At 35.2% G+C, this 13,132-nt stretch overlaps 2 protein-coding genes across 2 annotated transcripts; one reads left to right on the top strand and one right to left on the bottom strand.

Annotated features, from left to right (window-relative positions):
* LOC116132846 (probable WRKY transcription factor 32) lies at positions 1-5,243 on the top strand. Its single transcript, XM_031418519.1, has 5 exons — positions 1-408; positions 543-592; positions 1,510-2,192; positions 2,276-2,434; positions 4,662-5,243. The coding sequence occupies exons 1-5, from the start codon at positions 186-188 to the stop codon at positions 5,017-5,019; spliced, it is 1,473 nt and encodes a 490-aa protein (XP_031274379.1). The 5' UTR covers positions 1-185; the 3' UTR covers positions 5,020-5,243.
* Positions 5,244-7,496: 2,253 nt separating this feature from the next.
* LOC116132851 (probable GMP synthase [glutamine-hydrolyzing]) lies at positions 7,497-11,562 on the bottom strand. The gene is made up of 6 exons (XM_031418523.1): positions 11,326-11,562; positions 10,143-11,097; positions 9,132-9,189; positions 8,946-9,029; positions 8,696-8,837; positions 7,497-7,967 (listed from the first exon to the last, which is right to left on the bottom strand). Exons 2-6 carry the CDS (start codon positions 10,636-10,638, stop codon positions 7,602-7,604), a joined length of 1,146 nt encoding a protein of 381 aa, XP_031274383.1. The 5' UTR covers positions 10,639-11,097; positions 11,326-11,562; the 3' UTR covers positions 7,497-7,601.
* Between the last annotated feature and the right edge of the window lie 1,570 nt (positions 11,563-13,132).

The following is a 13,132-nucleotide window of genomic DNA, read 5'->3' on the forward strand; positions in this document are numbered from 1 at the left end:
AAGCAAGTCTCTCTCTCTCTCTCTCTCTACGGTTCCGGTTCAGTCCGAAAAGTTTTGTTTTGTTTCGTTTCGGTTCGGTCGCGAAAAATCGGTTAGTGTATAAAGGTACGAACGCGAAAAGCGTGAAACTGTTCGTTTTGATTCTCACTTTACTCTCTCTGCCTGTGTAAGAGAGCGAGAGAGCCATGAGTGAAAGCGAGAGCTTCGAAGCTGCAAAAAGACAAGAGAAGCAGCAAAACGACGACGTCCAGAAGTTGCAAAACAACGACGCCGAGCAAGAGGAAGAAACGGAAGAGGAAGAAGAAAACGAGGAGGAAGATTCGTTGGAAGAAGAAGAAGAGGAGGGAGCGAGTCAACTCAATGAGTTGCGGGAACAGAAGCAACTCGGCGAGAGTAATCGGTGTGAAGGTAAGTGTTCATATTCTGGAACTGATTTTGTTGTTTTCTGAAAACAAATTATATTTTATTTTTTGTGTTTTTGGAATCAAGTTTTTGTTTTTATGTTTTCTGAAAATAAGGTTTTGTTGTGAGTGATCTGGCAGGGTTACAGGTGAATTCTGGCTTGGGATCGTTAGAGCGAGCTGAATTGCAGGTTAGGAGCTAAAAATGAATTTTTATTTTTTAATTTTGTTAAATGTTGGAATTGTTATTTTTATTTAGGTTATAAAGTAGTGGGGTTTAGGGTTTTGTTGTGTTAATGAGTATGTTATCTTTGTGTTGATTGTGTTCTTTTGAGTTGTATATATTGTTTAATTGTACCAATTTTGTGACGACAACTTAAAATGGTTTCAAACTTATTGTCTTGTACTTCCTTAAGAAATGGAAGATGCTAAATGTGATACTGGAGCATGTGTTGTGCCATTAATGGTAAAGTTGATAGGAAAGTTCGGGCAATAGTATTGATATGATCTGTTCAATTGTGTGGATGTCTGATTAACGGATCGATCCAAACTCAGGTCTTAGTAACTCAATGTTATTGTGTAATTGATATAATTGGTAGACCTCTTGATTACCTGGCTCTTACGGATCCTTGTTTGAGGTTGGCTTTATGATTTAACTACAGGTTGAAGGAATGTCCAGTACCTTAGCATCTGTTGCTGGCATATGGGTTTAGGGTTTAACTAACCCTGGATGACCAATAGGAAACACTATCCTCATGAACTCCTTGCATATGCTGTATGGAGTAGACCTAGTGTACATGAATAACAACAAGAATAACCAGTGCCTTAGAATATGTCGATTTTCAAACTATAACAACAAGAATAACCAGTGCCTTATAATTTGTCACTGTTTGAGGTAAACAAGGAGGCTACCTTCTTAATTGTGTCTCATACATTATGCCCTTAGGCCTTTCCAAACAATAGGAGGAGAACCATTTTACCGGTCTAGTTTTGCTGGCTTACAAGGAACAAATACTATCTTGCAGCTTGTGCATTTTTTGGTCCATCACATTATCATTCTTTTCAGTTTTCACCATGTATTTCCATGTTTAATCTTTATCTGGTACAGGTTGAGGTGTCCCACCAATCAGTAAGTATAGCAGCCCAGAATCCTGCAGCTCAGGCACAATATCAGCCTCAGTCATCAGTGTGTCCAACATCCTTATGTGAATTATCACCAACTTCCGTTACACAATCTATATCATCTGCTCCAAGTCCAACTCTACCAGAACAAAGATTGTCACCACTAAAGGTTAATACCATATCTCAGCCGGTAAATTCGTCTGATCACAAAACTGTATCTGTTGTTCACATTGTCAAGACACCTGTTTCTGATGGTTACAATTGGAGGAAATATGGTCAAAAGCAAGTGAAGAGTCCTACAGGTTCTCGTAGCTATTACAAGTGCACTTATTCTGAATGCTGTGCTAAAAAGATTGAATGTTCTGATCACTCAGGCCATGTCATAGAGATTGTTAATAAAGGCACGCACAGTCATGATCCTCCTCGAAAGAATAATTGCATTCAGGAAAATAGGATTGCATCATCTGTTGGACTGGCTTTAGGGAATAATGGTGCAGAACAACCCATCAGAACGCTTAATGATTCAGATCCATCTACATCTTCAAAAGATTGCATAGAGGAAGCAACTGCAGTTCCTGAAAGAAAACGACCAAGCTTAAGTGGCAGTGATGGGAATGGTGAGGTTATTATCAAAGAGGAGCATGTGAAAGAACCTGAGCCAAAACGAAGGCAAGTTTACTTTTGAATTGTCTGTTATTCAGTATTGTTTCAGGAAGTTGGTAGTTGGGATAACTTGTTTATTTTGTGAACAGAGTGAAGAAGGGTAATGCCACATGTTCAAGTCCTCTTCTAAAACAGGGCAAAAAACCTAAATTTGTTGTACATGCAGCTGGTGATGTCGGAATCTCAGGTGATGGATACAGATGGCGCAAGTATGGACAAAAAATGGTGAAGGGAAATCCTAATCCCAGGTAGATACTTATTTCTTGATGTCCTTAACATTTTTGGTTTGATGATTTTAACCTATTACAAGTGGGTATGGTACTGCAATGGCTAAAGTATCATGTAGCTGCTGGTTCTATGTGATATCAGTTGATTCACAGAGAAAGTGTTACGTTTCTTAATTTGATTTTTCCGTTCTTTCCCCCAACACACACATACACAAAGAAAATAGTTGTTTTCATCTTACTTAGTGCTTAAGCAGCTACTCAGCTAGTTTGGTGCTTTGCAATTGAGTTTGCTGATATGCCTTAATTGATGGTACTTTAACGCATCCTGTTTACTGCAAGTAACTGCCCTTATATTATTAGAAGATAAATTTCTAAGCTGTGAATGGTTATCTATCTAATGTCAGCAGAATTTTTGGACATCAAATAACTTGTCGATTCCTTAACCTTTCCCAATGCTGTGCCCCCATATGTCTAATTAAAATAAAAATGTTAGTGTAGCTTAATATATTGACTAGGAGTACATAGTGCAAGTCATCTCTTCAATAAAGAGAGTTGGAAAATCAGATATTAACACATGGAATTCAACTTGCCGATTCTAAATGTTACTTGTAATTCATTTTTCTTAGACACAATTTAGTGAATTATTCATCCATTAATCTAGATTCCTCGACATTTCCATCTATCATTTTTCTCGTCAATTCTTCTCTCTCTCTCTCTCTCTCTCTCTCTCTAAGCATAGGTAGTCTTCTGATGAAACATTCTTTGTCTTGTTGATTGACTCAATAATTCTATTTTTCCTTAAGTTATTTAAGAACTTCTAGTTAAATTTTGGATCTCTCTTCTGTTCATAACCTGACAGTGCCTGCATCATTAAGTCATTAATTCTTTCTTGATGCAAAATTTATGCCCTTGATCCCTGCGGTTTCTATTCCACCACCAAGACATAAAGAAAAGTAAATTCAAATCATTTACCTCTGATTTGCCATTTGAGTCGTTCTTTCGGATTAACTAGGTTATATCTTAATATTTCTGATGACATGCACCACAAGATCCCATTAGGAATATGAGAGTTGTTTTCTAACTTTTCCTTGTCAAGGATGTTCTTTTCTGCATTTTGGTCCTCCTTAACTGATCAGCTCAATTGGATATTGACAAGTGTCCACCCAAGGGATCCTTTCCATGCGGTACCAGGGTTGTGTGCATAAAATGAACAGTGGAGATTGAAGTGCATTTTAAGATTTGATGCTTGACAATGATTTGGTCTTGTGACTCTTAGATGTGTAAAAAAATCTTAAATCTTGGTTAACCTAGTACATATGAGACTACATTATTTTATTATGACTTAAGTTGAGGATCTAACTGGATAACTGATCCCTTTTCCTCTTTGGTTTGCTTTTTTCCTTCCGTTATTGCTTGTCATAGCATTTTTGGACTGCCTTTCCGAACGGCAATGTGATCTCCTATAATTTTCCCTTATTCATTCCTTTCTATTTTTTTTTTTTCAGATATTATTATCATAAAAAATTAGAATAGCTACTGAAGTGGAATGTAATCAATGTCCCATGGATAACTCTTACCTATTTAATAATTCCTTTTCAAAAATGGCAACATCATTAGCTAAATAGGAATTTTACAATTTGTTAGTTAAATGGCTTGGTAATATCTGTAATTCCATGCAACTTTTTGAAGGACATTTCCCGGTAGTTGTGGACAAGAAAAGGACTTAAAGTTTAGACAAATTAGAAGGCACTAGCTCTTGAAAGACAAAGGAAATAGATCTTTTCCACCTGCCAATTCTGATAGCAAAACCAGTTTTACTAAGATATAAATTTATATAATTACTGGTCCTGTTTATGACCTTAAGGTGGTTATTTTCTTGTATGTGTCAACTAATGAGAGATACAAGATATCTTTTATGATTGTCTCAAATGTCAAACACATCAGAACGGTCCGGCGTTAACTGGTAAGAATAATGAGTATTAAATAAGCATGAGAAGCCTTTTAATTTGCTTTGAGAGCCACCCAGCTGTACATGCTTTTACATTTTGAGTTCATATGCATCTGTCTACCTTTTTCCATTTGAATGAATAATGTTTTCTGGGGCAACTGGTTGAGGACCTCACCAGTATTTTATTTTATTTTATTTTTATTTATTTATTTATTTTTTAAATTTATCACCCTAGCAATTATATGGTCAGGGGCCATTCCCGCCTACCCTTTTCCTCTCTCATGCATTACTTTTTATCAGGAACTATTATAGATGCACATCTGCTGGATGCCCCGTCCGAAAGCACATTGAGACAGCTGTAGATAATACAAGTGCTGTCATTATAACATATAAGGGGGTACATGACCACGACATGCCTGTACCCAAGAAGAGACATGGCCCACCAAGCGCTCCTCTTGTCGCTGCTGCTGCTCCCGCTTCCATGAACAATTCACAATTTAAGAAAACAGATGGAGTCCAAAACCAAACGAGTTCAACCCAGTGGTCAGTGGGCACAGAAGGTGAATTGACTGGTGCGGCCATGGACCTGGGAGGTGAGAAGGCAATAGAATCAGCTCGAACTCTTCTTAGCATTGGATTTGAAATAAAACCTTGCTGAAATCTCCCTTCATCAGCCCAGGGTACAATAGGAAGATCCTTAGTTTGCTTTTTTTTGTATGAAAATCATGCATCTGTCTCCATATTATTGTTTTTCCGGGTTTGATTTTCTTTTTTCTGTTTGTATCTTTTTATTGTTGCTTAATTATGTAGTCTTTCTGTGCGCAGTTGTATAGTTGATATTGTATTTGAGCTGATTTATAGCAGTGGGAACAATTTAGCTTACACCTTTTTGTCTGGTCATAGATCTAGTTTTACGCTAGTTACTGTAAGAGCAATATCTAATAGTCAGTATCCATGATTTAGGATCAGTTGGTATGGCTTTTCGTTTTCATTCTCAGGTGTTCTTATGAGTTCCTGTGGTGGTTACCCAATCTTTTTGGGTAACCCGGTAATAGCCTCTCCCACGACCACTTATGTATAAACTCTGTAATTGTTAGATCAAATACTAGTCGATCCCTCGTCCCTTTGTTCTCACCTTGATGTTCCATGAGCGGAACTGTCCTTGCAATTCATGTTTTTCCAGGAGATAGAGAAATCGCATGTGGCGTATTTTTACTGTATTGTTAATAGTTTTCTGGGCTGCATCTGAGATGGAATCTAGTTGTACTTGTTTGAAGTTGCTCTGATGCTTTGAAACTTCACTATTTTACCCTGGCAAAGAGGAAAAAAATTATTGTTTTGGTTCTTGAGAAAGCTGACATGTATATCATAAAAATTGATACTCTTAACATATGCTCTTTTTTAAGTCACATAATAAGAAAATGTATTTACTTATGAGGTAAATACAATCAATACGATATTATATTGTAACATATGCTCTTACAATTTAAAGCATTGGGATATTATTTCCCTTGGTTGTATCCGTTGTTGAGGAGAAATAGGTAGTCGAGGATAAAATTTGAGCTTTTAAAACTGGGATAATATCGAAATTGGGAGTATTTTGGTTTTTAAACCGAAAATTTTCTCCCAATTAATTGTTCTTTAAATATTTGTTAAATCCTAATATTTTAAAATACAAGACTTGGATATAATTGACGAAAACCTTAAGGATAGATCTTCCCTCTTTTGTAGATAGGAAAACACTACAGTAATAGGAAAAAGGAGTTTTGAACTTACCCTAAATACTTAAAAAAAAAAAATCCCATGTTTTAAAAGCTTCAAAGCTTTCCAAAAGAAGCATCACCCACAACACATTCCATCACATTATAATTTAGGTCAATAGGGTAGAAAGCTTTTCCATTCCATGACAATAAACCAAATGCTATAACCATCACAAAATAGGCATCAATGATAAAATCTAGTGAGAGATACATCCTAGAAAATATATGGCAATGAAATCTAGGGCCCAACAAAACCCTAAAAATGTCTCAAAATTAGGAATCCTAGATGTACCTTCTCTTTAGGGACATAAAACATGGTGCCCCAAATGCCATCATTGTCACCCATTAAAAGCTAAAAAGGACTGCTCAAAATCTACCATGCTTTAGCTGTCCACCATGACCAAATTCTTATTCACTCATCAACAATCAACCTGACCCACCTCCTCAAAACTTGTTCAAATTGGAGCAAACTCCATTTTGGTCCCTCAGATTTAGCCTTAGCAACGTTAGGTCCAGTCGAGTATGACAGTAACACTTAGTACCTTGTCAGTTAACCACTGTTTAAAATTTCTTTTTAACTCTTAAAATACCAATAATCTTGCCCTATAATATTGACATTAAAAATTAATAAAATTTTTAAATAAGAAGAAAAATACTATATTTTTCACGTGATATTCCAAATATCGTATCCTAAGTGATGTATTGTTTTATGTAACATTTACGTATAAATAAAGAGTTATGTGATAAACGATATATCAACATCCCATAGGACAACACATCACTTACGATAGTAAATTTGAAATATCATTTGGAAAGTATAATATTACTCAAAACTAAACACTTTAACTAATAGATCTTGTTAAAAACTTAGAACCATTACATTAATCATAACAAAAATAAAAATTTGATTAAACGTATTTTAAACATTTATAAAATTTCAAATAGCTAGTAACTGATAAGGACTTAAATATTACTTTCAAATTCTACTGGACCTTAAAGAGGCCAAAAAATCTCAGGGACCAAAATGTAATCAACTCTGTTAACCTGTAAGGTGATGAAACAGAATGTGACAGATTGAATAGTACAATTATTTGTAGTAGTATCAACTTTATGTTAGGTGTTTTTTGTTTGTTGTTGGAGTTTGGTTTTAAAAGATTAGATAAATTTCTAATTACTAATAATAACTTTCAACTGTACAAAAAATTGTACATCAATTTGGAAGGGCTCTCTGTGACAGATAGATAGGCCTCTTATCATCATCACAAATCACCAGTTAATTGTAATTTCACTTTTAGTAATCTACAATCTACAAATCCATGATGCATAAGAATTCATGAAATTTTATACACAAATCCACCTTTCATTCCTTTTTTTTACTACTACCCCAAAAGCTGTAAATATCAGTTCATGGCAAAGTGATGACTGGACCTGGAAGCTCCTTCTGTTGCCACAAACCAAGACTTCTTTTGTTTTGGGTTCATCATTCTGAGGAGAGACTTAATGCGTCGATAGATAGTTCTGATTCAATGGCACCGTCTGTTTTCTTGTCCTCGTCCTTATCAGGGACACCGTTTTTTTCCTTCGCTTCCGCAACAGCAGCTATACACTCCTGGAACCTGAAGCAACCAGTGAGATGATCGTTGGTTATCCCCGTCACCTGCATGAACGAGTAGATGACAGTGGGCCCCACACTTCGGAATCCTCGTCTCACAAGATCTTTGCTTATCACATCAGCTTTCGGGGATTTCACGGGGACTTGTCGAGGGTACCGAAACTTGCTCATTATAGGCTTGTGGTTCACAAAGCTCCAAATATAATTGTCAAATGATCCAAACTCATCTATGACCTGGCATCAGGCAAAACCTGCAAAAAGTTAGTTGCAATCATAATCATAGCAACTATGAAGTGCGCAATTATGGCAACTTACTTCAGTAACTTAAGGTTAGTGGCTAACGACTGGAATAAAGTCATCAACTCAGACTGAATGATTTGAGACTAACCAACAAGCTGGCATCTTTTAAGAATATGAATAATTTGGTTGCATGAGTAAACTCTTGACATGAAGATAAATAATTCACATCAAATTAAAGGAAGGTAGAATAATGTTTTGTCCTACATGGGTCACACTAATTGCTGAGGAATCAGGACCACCATTCAACTACTTTTCACCTAACGCACCTTATCAAATCATGACTAAGCACCCATTAGATCTGACTAAGCAAAAAAGGAAAAAAAAAAAAGGAAAAAATTGTATGCAATTGCAAAAGAAACTAATAAAAAAATGGGAATATCAAACCAATCTAAGGTTTCTTGAATCGAGTCATTGACGCTTTAACTAATCCTACTTCGAGAAATAGACAACCTTGGTCAGAGCTGCCCTCTTGTAGCTATTTGAATAACTTTTAGTGAAAGTGAATTCAAGTAGGTAAATTCATGTCAAATTGTTTTTTATTAACTGAAACTTGTTGCACACATTAATGCTGGAAATCTGCCCTTACTGTCCTCTATGCTCTTCGCACATGCGCATCTTCAGCCACTAAATAGAAGACAACGGTAAAAGAAATGAGAATCTACCTTGGATATTTGTCGAGCATTTTCAAAAATAGCACGCAGCTTAAGTTCAGATAGCAGAGAGCTTGCAGTGCTTCCTGCTGCTATTGTCTTTTTCTCGTTCAATTTTGAGACCGCAATGGGGTCAAAGTCCGCAAAAACTTCCCTGCATTTGAGGGATTGTGAAAATAAAGTCTGGAAATGGGTAGAGGCCAAGACTAGATATTAATGCATTTTACAAAAGGAACAATGGACTTTCATATGATGTTCATACCTAAAAATGTGCCTCTTGCTAAGGATAGCAGGCCATGTGAGTTCAGACAAAGCACCTGAAAGTACAAGAAGCTCAAACAATTTCCTGCACACAGAGAAGAATATAAACCAAACAATTTGTTAAACAGAATTTCACCACCAAGCAGAAGCCTTTTTCGAGATATAAGGCAAAGTTCTGATTACATACTTGTCATCATGTACTGGAACTCCCCATTCTTCATCATGGAAGGCAGCATAACAGGGATCTGAGCTTAGCAAAAAAAATATTCAGTAAAAATACTTGGAAGCACAAAAGCAATTAAGCAAACACCAAAGGTAAATATGACAACTAATTTAGACTTATGTCTTTAATAATGCCTCAACATGAAAAATTGATGCACTGTCACCAGTTAATACTGTCCAAACATAATAACCATTGAAAGAAATATGGTAACAAGTAAGATTTTATAAATGATGGTCAATGAGTCGCCATGCTTCATAACACTGCTCAATCGGTATCATATTTCATTCAAGCATGTTTATATTGTATAAACCATAACATTCATAGAATACAAATACCTCTAACACACACACTGACACAAGAAAAGCCCATTAACTTGATATTGCAGGTTACAAACACGATTTTTTAACCACAATCAATATCAGTAAGAACAGATCTATAAGCTATTAGTGAACCCAGACTAACCAGGACACTAGCCAAGCACATTTTGGATACATAACTGCTAATTTTAGTAGAGCAGGTTAAATAAATGAGATGCAATCCTAGTCAGTTAGCTTTGAACAGCCGCTGGAAAAAATAAATAAATAAATAAAAGATGATCCAATCCAAGCAACCATAGTAACAATTTATTTTATAGTTGAATTAAATAACATTCCATTTTATTACTCAGAACCAATAATATGCATTTGGAATGCATAAGCAGTAAAATATACATAATGATACTAAATTTTAAAAGAAAGCAAAGAAGTCCAATGTTTACATTTCATTTTGTAATCATCGGACTTCTTTGCTATTTCATTTTGATATTTTAAAAGGTTCGACAGGCAAATGCAAGACCATATATGACACCAACAAAAGCAATCTTACACCCTAACACTCTTTTTTTGAGCTACTCAAAAACACATGATTACATAAACTTCTCACAAACAGAGCAAAAATGTAACAAATTACTCAAAAATCAAAGAAGTAAGAACGAACCAGTATTCGGTGTCACCCAAGCACACCTTTTCTTGGTCTGTGAACCATCAGATGGTGGAGAATCCAACCCTCCATCAGAAACAACACTCCTCGGCTTTGAAGCAAACGGCTTCCTCCTACTCCCCACACTATATGACCGTGTCAACCTCCCAGTAGATGCTCGACTATGAAATGAATCTGTAGAGGCATCAGACGAGCATGAAGCATTGAGAGATAGATTAGACTGTAATAACTGTTCATGTCGGCGAAGCACTGATGGAACACTAGAGGAATGTGATTTAGGTGACAACGTAGTAGTAGCCTTAGATGGCGGAACAGCAGTTTTCTTCTCCTCTGCTGTATTAACCTCTATGAGTGACTTCTCAACCTTTCTCAATGGCTTCGAAGCAGGTTTCCGTGCACTCAGTGAGCCTGTTTTGTTCCCGGCAGGTCCTAAGACCGGCCTGGTCTCCGAGTCAGCCACATTCATTGATCTTACTCTAGGAGCACCCGACATTGCTTCAACACCGTTGATTCAACCGAAATTTTGAAGAGATCTTAGCTCTTTTGATCACAAAATCTCTCAAATCTTGCCAATTTCACAAGCTAGAGGGCTCAACCAAATCCTCTAATTGTACGCAACTACCAAACAAAATCAGCTGATGACATCACCCAAATCCTCAAATTCTCCCAATTAAACAGCAACATCATCAAAAACAACCAACAGAATCCACTAAAACCCTCATTTCCACCACATATGAAGCCCAAAACCCCTAAACATCAACAATCATGTACATCATCCACTTCTAGCAAACCACATCCATTAACACAGATCTCAACTTTTCACCCTCAAACTCACTCAAATTTTGAACTTCCAAACCTCCTAGCACTCACTCAAACCCCCCAAACCCACCTCACAAAAACCCCTAAAACCCTCATTTTGCTTATCCACAAACTTCAAATCAGCTCAAAAACCCTGAAATAAAAAAAATCCCACCAAAATATATCAAAATGAGCTCAACTTTCAAACAGAGGCAGCCTTCATATTCACCAAAAAGCTGCCAAACCATTATTATACAATAAAGAGATTTGATTTTGATAAAATATTCTCAATGAAACACATTCAAAACTAAGCATAGAAGCATAAAGATTCCATTTTGCATTGTTAAAAACGAGAGGGAGAGAGAGAATGCGAATGTTTTACCTCAAAAGAAAAGCTGGGGTTTTTGAAACTGTGTCGTTTCAGTGAGTTCCACATGGGGATAATTTCAAAAGCTGACAGATTTATCATTAAAAATCTTAACTTTTTGATTGTTTTCCGAGTAAATGAAAATGGGTTGATCGGAAAATGAAGATTGAATGTCGGTTTCGATCTATCAAGATTGAAACTCTTTCTCACTACAAAAATTTCATTGCTTTTTAGAGAGAGAAGTGAAGAGCAAATGAGTGAAAGAGAGAGAAAAATGAAAGATTGGGCTTTCTTTATTTATTTTGTTGGTAAATGGTGACCGAACCGGCCGGTTTCCACCTCTCTTTCACCGGCTGTTCCCATTGATTTTCTTGGCAAGGCTATCACCATCATCCGATTTGAATTTATGTACATATTATTAAATAAAATTTAATATAAATAAATTTTATCAATATAAAATTATCATATAAAGAAGGGGTTTTTATTAGGGGTGTTCAATCCCGACTTCCCAGTACTCTTCATTTTTTTGAAGGAATCAGAATCGAAATTAGAACCGACGGTTCCTTAAAATTTGGAACCGAAACCGAAACCTGTAACAACAGTTTCCGCTTTAGTTTTGGGTATCCTGTAAAATTCATGACCCTCCAAAAGTTTTTAAAATAGTAAAAAAACCCTTAAAACTTGCAAATACCCCACCAACCTAACACTTGTTAACAAAAATAAAATTACAAATTATAAATTTAAAATTCAAAATTCAAAATTACAAACTTCATTACTTTATAAAGGTAGATGCTCAAAGTCAAACCAATTTACTTTAAATGTTATGAAATATAAATATAAATGTATTCACATTACTTTTTCTACAAAAGTTTTTATTAACCTCCCTACTCTTTAATTTTATTTTATATTAGTCTCGGAAACCGAAGCCGCACAATAACGGTTCCAAAAATTTAGAATCGAAACCTACCTGTTGACGGTCATTTCCGGATAGGAACTAGAACCAAATCCCGAGTACCCATCGATTTTGGTTCCAATTAGTTTTTTTGAACACCCCTAATTTTTATGGTAAAACATGTGTATTTGGCCTATTTCGACTCTAATCTCGTATGTTTGTCCTTATAGTGAGTATTCGTTGATTCTGAAAATGCTATCGTAACCTTGTGTGTGAGACTTTTTTTTTGGGTTTCAACATTATTATTAATTTAACCTTCAAATTTATTAACAATTTCATCAATTTAATCTCTGAAAAATATATTAAAATTGTTGACTTATTTTTCACGTTAGATTGATTCAACTTGTGTGAATATTCATTAAAATTTTTTGTAATAATAATTGATTCATAACCTACCTACCTGTTAATAACTTCATTTTTTTAAAGCAGTCTGTAGAACAGAATATCCTTATTACAAATATAATCATATATAATATGAAGAAAAACAAATTATACTAATACTGTGGAATAAAAAAATATAATGAAATGTGACAGTTTTAGTTGTTAGTAGTTAGTACAAATTAATCATAGGATTATTTAATATAAAATGAATTTATGAAAAATAAAATACAACCAGTATTAATAAATGTCTTGTTTTTTTATTTATTTAACATTAATTAATGGTTGGTAGTAAGTTTATTTTGAGTTGGTTATAGGTTTATTTATATTTATTAAATGATAAACCTTATCCTTAACTTTGATTATGTCACTTAAGATTCCTAATTACCAAGATTAAGCTTATGAACAAAGAACAAAGTTTTGACTTTCAAGAAGATTGATTACCGAACAAACACTCAATAATTAATATATATTTTTTCTCAAACTTTCTCT

Source organism: Pistacia vera, unplaced genomic scaffold (assembly GCF_008641045.1).
Source record: "Pistacia vera cultivar Batoury unplaced genomic scaffold, PisVer_v2 Contig260, whole genome shotgun sequence".
Lineage (NCBI taxonomy): Eukaryota > Viridiplantae > Streptophyta > Magnoliopsida > Sapindales > Anacardiaceae > Pistacia > Pistacia vera.

What these genes read in the sequence shown, in the direction of transcription:
- LOC116132851 (XM_031418523.1), bottom strand. Translation starts at nt 10,638, where the DNA reads ATGTCGGGTGCTCCTAGAGTAAGATCAATGAATGTGGCTGACTCGGAG. An exon ending in AGCAAGAGGCACATTTTTAG is followed by an intron (nt 8,838 to 8,945) that starts GTATGAACATCA and finishes CCTCAAATGCAG; the next exon opens with GGAAGTTTTTGCGGACTTTG. An exon ending in ATGCTCGACAAATATCCAAG is followed by an intron (nt 7,968 to 8,695) that starts GTAGATTCTCAT and finishes GCCTGATGCCAG; the next exon opens with GTCATAGATGAGTTTGGATC.
- LOC116132846 (XM_031418519.1), top strand. Translation starts at nt 186, where the DNA reads ATGAGTGAAAGCGAGAGCTTCGAAGCTGCAAAAAGACAAGAGAAGCAG. An exon ending in TAGAGCGAGCTGAATTGCAG is followed by an intron (nt 593 to 1,509) that starts GTTAGGAGCTAA and finishes TATCTGGTACAG; the next exon opens with GTTGAGGTGTCCCACCAATC. An exon ending in AAGGGAAATCCTAATCCCAG is followed by an intron (nt 2,435 to 4,661) that starts GTAGATACTTAT and finishes ACTTTTTATCAG; the next exon opens with GAACTATTATAGATGCACAT.